Consider the following 7,001-nt stretch of genomic DNA (forward strand, 5'->3'; position numbering starts at 1 on the left):
CTTTTAGGTGGAATTAGGATTCCAACCAATATGTCCCATTGATGTGGCCATACGATTTGCAGTTACTCAGGTAGATTTTCCTCATGTCAAGTCCAAAGCTGACAAGGCTAACAACTTCATTGTGCGCATTCAGTACATTCGCCAGTAGTTCCATGTCATATTGTACATAGTCAATGCTAAGTACAATCAACGTCATGATCAACATCAGGTGTCACACAAGTTCCAGGTGGGTGACAAAGTTTGGTTTCATTTGCAGAAGGAGTGCCTCATTGGGCCCCACCGCAAGCTTCTCCTGCTCCGATATGGGCCGTACACCATCACCAAGGCTGTAGGGGACAATGCCTTCGAGCTCAACATTCCACCGTTCCTTGGCCTGCACCCAACATTTAATGTGGAACGACTACGACCATAGTTTCCCCCATTATTGGACACATTTGAAGTTGTTGAGTAGCTGACATCAACATAGCTCAACCCAAGCTACATTGAATATGCCACAAATGACAGGATCATGGACACACAGATCAAGAAAACTCACCAACAAAGGATCAAACTATATCAAGTTGTCAAAGTAGGCCAACTCCTTCACCAGAGCAAGTGGTTCACCAGGGACTAAGTTCAACAGGAATTTGCTCACCTCATGGAGGTTCTGCACGCAATGGGGACCATTGCTTCCTAAGGGGGGAGGACTGGTATAGGCGGACATTGGTGTCCACCCGCCTATTCCACCTATACCTCAAGTCTGTTTCATCAGTTTCCTTGATTATAGCAACATTTACTATTTTTAGTAGTTTTTTGGGTCCTAAACTTTCAAAGTTGTTTTGACCCCCCTAAACAACGTTTTTTAGGTTTGCAACAAGCTAATAGGCATAGGGAGGGGCCTTTCACAAATCTTGTAGTACTTAGAGAGATATTTGCAACAAGGTATTGTACACACGAAACAAAGATAATATGAACAAGTTATGACCTCAAGAAGTTGGCTGCCTAACTAACCCCAATGGGGCCCACAAACTCTTGGTGTTCCATCTCCTGGGGTTAGGGTTTTGGTTGTTTAGGATTTCCTTTTTTTGTTCAATAATATAAGGCCCTTGAGCCTCATTATAACATAGTTTAGAGGCATGTAGTCGCTACATCTCTTCTCAGAGATAAGCTACCATTGCCCGAGCTAGTTTATTTCCATTATGATCGCAAGCATATTCCAATTCTTTGATATTAATGAAAGGAAGATTTATTTCTAAATTATGCATCTCTGTTTTTATGTTTATATATTTATTCCGTTGTGTTCCTGCATAAGTCTGGATCAAGTTCATAACTACAACATCTTCTTGGTTTTGGAGGATATCAAGAGAATTCTCAGAAATGTGAGATTTAAGATCAATGAAATGGATGCACGTCTATGTCGGGTGGAGAAAACTTTGGTTTCTGATTCAGGTTCTGGGGAGCTCACAGACCCTCGAGGAGACCTTACTGGAACTCCATTTGTAAGCTCTTCGGACCCTTGGATTCCTATGTCAGATTAAATGACGACTTTGGTTCCTCTGCTATTATATCCTTTTCTGAGGTATGGGTACGATACTGCATCTTTTGGGTGCGTTCTTTGGATAGTTATGTAAATGGAATTTTGGTAAAGGTAATATAGTTTTCATGACCTACTCTCTCTGTTTTCTGGTCACGACCGAATTTCTCTCTGATGTCTGGTTAGCGACTCTTAATCCCTTTTGGTTGGTTTTGTGTATTTGTGGGATGGTGTGTGCTTCAACTGTGACTGGTGTTTTTTGGAGGTCTTCATTTGCTTTAAGGCTCTCTGCCATGTAGTTTTGGTGGTGCTGGACAATTATTTTGGTGGAGATTGGCATGGCCATCTATGTGTTTCATGGTTTTGTTCTCTGCGTGTTGGTGCTTCTGGTCGATGATGGTCATGGTTATAATGTTGATGTATCCACTGTTTGTAATTGTTTTAGTTGTTGTTGCCCATAATGGAGGTTGTTGTTGTTGTTACTTATGTATTCCGAGCTATCGTAAATGGCCTCCTATGGCCTTGGTAGACTATATGTTATTATTCCTTAGGTAATCTTGTTTCATGTTATGAAATAAGATGTTGTTATTTAAAAAAAAATTATAATTTTTATTCAAATAAAATTGTGTCATTTAAATTATTTGTTACTAGTTTATGAATGATAGATTTTCAATTTTACTATTTTTTTAATCTTGGATTGTTACATGAAACTAGTTTTTCTCTATTTTTTCTTTTTTTTTTCTATGAGAAATTTCTTTATATTCTATATGAAAAATATTTTAAGGGATTGCTCAAATTCAACACTAATCTTCCAAGTCATTACAACAAAGTTTATCATGTCACTTGCTAGAATTGAACCTAAGTGGGGAGAATAACAATCATTCCTCCCAATCACTGGAGACAAACCCAATTGACAAATACATGAAACTAGATATTAAAAATTTAAACCTAAATGGTATTTGCAAAAAAAGCTAATATCCTTTGTAATTATTGGTTACTTTCAAAAGAGACACCTTGGATGGAGTCATGTTTTTTAATAGTATTTAATCTTTAATCAAATACATGAAACTAGAGTTTTTTTTTTTTTTTTTGAGGTTTTTTTTGTTTGGATGGAGAAATATCTTTATATTCCATATAAGGATTATGAGACTATTCAAACTCAACACTTAGGCTTGAAACCATTACAACAAAGCTCAACATATTACTTGTAGGAATTGAACTTGGTGGGGATGATATCAATCATATTCAATTGACAAATACATGAAACAATATATTATTGCTTTGATTACAATATAACCTCTTACTTAAAATTAAAACTTAATTGCTTATTTTTATACATACATAACATTTTATTTATAAATATACCTATCTCAATATACCTCTCTTGGAGAGTTGCATTGCTAGGCAACTACCTTGGGCCATTAAGTTCCAAGTAGCCTAGATGGTTGTTAAAATCAAATTCACTTTTTACATATGGAAGAAACATAATGATGTTGCTTTTAATTCAATGTTTTGTATCCACAGTTTTTCCTAGTAGAATAGTGCACTAACTTGTATCAGTTAGTACTTGCAAATGACATTGTGAGTGTTGAAATAAAGAAAGGAGATGAACCATCTCCAACAACATCTAAATTTTTGGGTTAAGACCCCTATACCAAGAGTAAGGAGTGGCATTGCTCCTCACACCTTGCATCAACTAGATGGGTCCTATAAAGGCAATAATAAGCCTCACCATTGAGTCAATTGACAAGTGTGAGAGAGACAAGAACATATGTGGCATTGGTCCCCTACTTTCACTAAGGAATGACAAAAATTTGCTAACTCGAACATCCTCCCAATGATGAATGAGACTCTATGTAACCATCAATGAGATTGTGTAACCATTTGATGTTTGTCTCATAATTATTGGTTGGGGCCCTACCTTGAATGATCATGAAAAACCTCCCCTTATCTCTAGTATGATTACTTCTTAACTTGATTATCTTAGTTCAAGTTGTTGTCCTTTGTTTTTTGTGATTCTATTTCTATGAACTTTGAATTTCTATCTAATATAATTATAAGTTTTAATTTAATCTAACTCTTAATCTTTTCACTATATTTTGATGACCCACTTTTTTGATGACCCACTTTTTTAATTAAAACTTTCCATAGAGTATAAACTTAAAAAAAAAATAAAAAAATCAGAAAGTAAAATATAATATCATGCAAATCCCTTGTTTCCATTTTCATGTCAAAAGTTCCCAATTATGAAGTCCACACGCTGAAGAAATTTCTGGATTACGATAATAATTAAGTTTGAGCTCATTTTATATGTCATGTGGATGGGTTTGTTGGGTTGGTTTTGAATTGTGTATCCCCCAATGTAATGATGGCTACTTCCCTATCTCTTTATCATGGAATCTGAGCGAAATCATTAAGAAAACACTTCCATAACAAAGCATCCTAACTCTTAAAAAAATCCCAGAGCGGGCGTTACTTCATTCTACTCTTAAGTTTCTCCGAAGATTTGGACATTAAAATGTATTTTATGGTTGAAACTGATCAAATGCGTTCCGTAAATGCATGTCCTTAAGTGATTTCAATAACAACTCTTATGATTTCTTGTTCATTGATCTTCGACTCAAAGTTTGTGAATTCCTGTTCTTTTTGAAGGCTGCAGAACATCTGTAAAAGCTCTTTTCCAATATACAATTCCACATTTGCGTCATAGAGTTGTTATCATGACTTCAAAGTGTTTTAAGTTCTAACACAAGTCCATATAACTCCACGCTTCTATATAAACATAACGTCAAAGGGTTTCACCAGCTGCTATAGGTTGTTTCATAAGATCGTCTACATGCCACTGAATCGTCCAGGATGCATTTTAATGGACGTGACCTGCGATCAGAGAGAGCATTTGTAGCCACATTTGACCCCATTCTTCTTCATTTTACTCAGGCCCTGTCACCTTGGCTTCCATTCGTTTGGCCCACCTTGAGGTCTAACCCCATTCTAAAGCTTTGCACGGCAGAACCATACCACATACACCATACCACATACAATAATTTCTTCAAACGCACCATGCTAAATATCATCTACGCTTATAACTACAAAAATCTGAGTTGCAGTACTGATAATGCCAAGATCACAGTGGTCTGGCAAGTTTGATGACTCGGTTCATATAAATCAAACTACCACTAACTCTCTGATGCGATCAGGTAGCTACAGTAGTCGCAGTTCCACAATGGATAGGGGATGTTGGATCCTCTTCATCATCTTCTGCATCCCATAGGAAATGAGCATAGGATCCAAGAACATTGCTGCAAAATCGAGCAAACAATGAGATAACATCAGTTAAATGGTTGCATATATTAAAATCCCTGAATCTATCCACTTTTATAGCCACTTGAGATGTAAAGTTTCCTACTTTTCTACCCGACTTATGCTTAAATTTTGTAAGTTCTAGAATCATCATAATGACAAATGAGACCAGATCCTATATAGCCATCATCCCTAAAGTTGGACTAGAACGACTGGAAATAGCAGGCATCATCTCAACATCAATGTCTAAATAGGATCAAATGTAAAGAAAGCGATGGAGGTAACCAGGGAAAGAGAGCATAAACCCTTACACATAAATGTATACATAATTGGATAAAACCAAATCTGAAGAAACAGGAAAGATACTTACGAGTTATCCGGAGCAGCCTCTACATCTTTCTCATAGTAATATTGTGCACGAGGTGCATCTTTATGAACTTCCCATATAAGATTTGCATAACTAGAGAGGGCATTCCCATCACCCGGACTGGCTAGTATGGTCCTCCCATAATATTTCTCATCTTTTTCCACATCATGCTGGACCTAAATACACACAAAGCCTACAGATTAAAAATTGTGATGTAAGAATATACATTTTATAAATTGAGTGTCTTTGATATATAAGATATTAATGCTATGCAGTCAACAACACTAACATGATTAGTTATATAACAACATAAACGCAGTTCAGATTCCTCGATACTAGCCTCCTGCAGGAACCTAGCATAATTGGTTAACATAAGTGGGTTGCCAGGATCTGCCGGCAACATTTTCTTATAGTAAGCATCTGTGCTATTGGAATCTGATCGAGACCCATCTCCTCTGCCTCCGTACCCACCTCCACCTTCACCTCTAAATCCTCCGTTAACAGAACCTATGGCAGTTTTCGATCCATCAACAATCCCATCGCATCCATCGCACATCAAATCCACTCCAGTGCCTTCAAATATCATGCCACTCATCAAATCATCATTCGTCTTTCCGGAGACAAAAGATCCCTCACTTCCATGGTCTCAAATTGCTGCTATGTTTTTCCCTCCACATTCCTCCTGTGGGTCACAGGCGCTTTGAAACCCAATTGATATTTGAGTATCAGAATCCTCAAATTCCTCTTTCAGAGCCTCATCCAATACCACATTGCTCCTCATTGCTCACAAAATTTTCTGTAGCAATCTTTCTACAGGGTTCCAAAGTAGCAGACCCCAACCTTAACCCCAGTTTCCTTAAACTGCTATTCGATCAGCTTAATTAGCTTCAGACAGCGCCATTTCAAATCTAGGGTGTACCTTGTGATGAAACAACTGGCCATCGCCATTTCCTATAACATGCAATTGATACAGCTGAACAAATATGCGCGAATTCAATTTTGATTCTTTTTGAAGTCCAAAGAGGGAATTCAGTCCACGACTAGAACTGCAGAGCAACATCATGGTATTAATGCCTAAGAGATGTACCATAACCAAATTTCTGGTAAGAGTTGAGTACCATGTTCATGAACTTAGCGGCACAGAATGAGTAGATATATATAGGCTGACACAGGACGAGTCCAATATATGAAGCCGGGTTGAAAGTATGTTAACCGCGGTTAAATCATTTTCTGTCACATGATGGAGTGAGGTAGGATGAAGGTGACCATCTCCACCTGTCGGTCAGTGAGGCATGAGATAGATTGGCAGGGGTGTCGTTGGTTTTGCAAATTCCGATCATGCATTGAACATTGAGTCTGTATGGTCAACGAGTAATGTGGATTGTTCAGCAGGGGCGGGCCCCATGAGTGGAGTTTGGCGTTTTGTTGAAGTATCCATGTCCGTGTGGAAGGGAGGTTTGGAGTATTGCGACAACTTATACTGGTTGTACGAGCTTTAGCGAGTGTTACATTTTGAGCCCCTTGTTAGGGTTATCCCCTTGGTGACACATCATTCAAGCGCTTGGCTCACGAAGAATCTACGATTTGTATGAGTGTTTGTCACGCAACAAAGTACCACCAATCAAAGTTCAACGAAACAAAGAGAGGTATCGTTCAATGGAAATGAGCATCTAAACATCAAGTTCAAAGTTACGTAAGGGAAAATTGAGTTGAGATGTGAGGAATGTGGCACGGAAATGTGGGTTCTACTCCTCAAACGAGGTCCATTACATAGTAATGCAATTGAGGGCGGATAACTATCCATGAGCAATTCTCACCTTT

The 7,001-nt window shown here is 37.9% G+C and overlaps 1 protein-coding gene across 2 annotated transcripts; it reads right to left on the reverse strand.

Moving 5' to 3' along the window:
• Positions 1–4,034: 4,034 nt before the first annotated feature.
• LOC149230129 (uncharacterized) lies at positions 4,035–6,328 on the reverse strand. 2 transcript variants are annotated; one of them, XR_016247350.1, is made up of 3 exons: positions 5,470–6,328; positions 5,125–5,356; positions 4,035–4,812 (listed from the first exon to the last, which is right to left on the reverse strand). XR_016247350.1 is itself a non-coding variant. In XM_089375999.1 (3 exons), the coding sequence occupies exons 1-3, from the start codon at positions 5,773–5,775 to the stop codon at positions 4,707–4,709; spliced, it is 585 nt and encodes a 194-aa protein (XP_089232125.1). In that variant the 5' UTR covers positions 5,776–6,328; the 3' UTR covers positions 4,035–4,706. The 2 variants fall into 2 exon arrangements, 1 of the variants encoding a protein (XP_089232125.1); XM_089375999.1 differs by having other exon boundaries at positions 5,184–5,356.
• Between the last annotated feature and the right edge of the window lie 673 nt (positions 6,329–7,001).

The sequence above is a fragment of the Pinus tabuliformis genome, chromosome J (genome assembly GCF_031772625.1).
Source record: "Pinus tabuliformis cultivar Carrire ecotype Pingquan chromosome J, CPIR1, whole genome shotgun sequence".
Lineage (NCBI taxonomy): Eukaryota > Viridiplantae > Streptophyta > Pinopsida > Pinales > Pinaceae > Pinus > Pinus tabuliformis.